The sequence below is a fragment of the Anneissia japonica genome, unplaced genomic scaffold, assembly GCF_011630105.1.
Source record: "Anneissia japonica isolate Jap-2015-1 unplaced genomic scaffold, ASM1163010v1 scaffold174805_len897_cov151_single, whole genome shotgun sequence".
NCBI classification, from domain to species: Eukaryota; Metazoa; Echinodermata; class Crinoidea; order Comatulida; family Comatulidae; genus Anneissia; species Anneissia japonica.
This window is the reverse complement of record NW_022725463.1, coordinates 1-897: the sequence shown is the minus strand read 5'-3', so window position 1 is coordinate 897 and position 897 is coordinate 1. Positions and strand designations below refer to the sequence as shown.

The window sequence follows — 897 nt, the reverse complement described above, 5'->3', positions numbered from 1 at the left end:
TAGAATCATTGTCAATTTGTACCTTTTTCTTCTGTTTATGGGAATACAAAATATGAAGGAAATGTAGAAAATATTTTTTTAATCGTAAAGCGGACCGAAGATTCAGCACTTGTTTGTACCCGTACTCAGTTTTGTATTAAGAATAATACTCTTCCGTGATTGGTCAGAATGGTAAAAGCTTATCAAATGCTGCCACACTATGAGCCCAGCAATGCCTTTATAATGCGGCTTTGGTCGATAAACTCATCAATTTCATCTTGTTCGTCAACGAAGTTATAAGTGAATATGTCTGGACGCGGTAAAGGAGGAAAAGCTAAAGGAAAGGCTAAGAGCCGATCAAGCCGTGCTGGACTTCAGTTCCCAGTCGGTCGTGTCCACCGATTCTTGCGAAAGGGTAACTATGCATCTCGTGTCGGTGCTGGTGCCCCAGTCTACATGGCTGCCGTACTCGAGTACTTGACTGCTGAAATCTTAGAGTTAGCTGGCAACGCTGCCCGTGATAACAAGAAGAGCAGAATCATCCCCCGTCATCTCCAACTTGCCATCCGTAACGATGAAGAGTTAAACCGTCTTCTCGGAAGTGTGACCATCGCACAGGGAGGTGTATTGCCAAACATCCAGGCTGTACTTCTGCCAAAGAAGACCCAGGCCAAGTCCAAGTAGATTTTTAACCATCTATCTTCTCAAACCAAACGGCTCTTTTCAGAGCCACCATATGTATAAAAGAGATTTGAAAGTCGTTATCGTCTTCTTTTTGTCATTCTTCATTTGATTATTTTGATATGAAAGAAATCACTATTCTTTTCTATCTAGGCCTATTTTAATTTTAATTTTGTTATGCCTTTTCAAGTTCTGTAAGCATTTTTTTACATTTCAGTTTTAAACTGCTAGTAAATT

General features: G+C 40.1%; 1 protein-coding gene across 1 annotated transcript; it reads left to right on the top strand.

Annotated features, from left to right (window-relative positions):
- The first annotated feature begins 271 nt into the window (after window positions 1-271).
- On the top strand, window positions 272-849 carry LOC117112724 (late histone H2A.2.2). The gene has a single exon (XM_033255868.1). The coding sequence runs from the start codon at window positions 286-288 to the stop codon at window positions 661-663; it is 378 nt and encodes a 125-aa protein (XP_033111759.1). The 5' UTR covers window positions 272-285; the 3' UTR covers window positions 664-849.
- Window positions 850-897: the final 48 nt, after the last annotated feature.

Excerpts from the sequence above, each read along its gene's own strand:
- LOC117112724 (XM_033255868.1), top strand. The coding sequence starts at position 286 with ATGTCTGGACGCGGTAAAGGAGGAAAAGCTAAAGGAAAGGCTAAGAGC.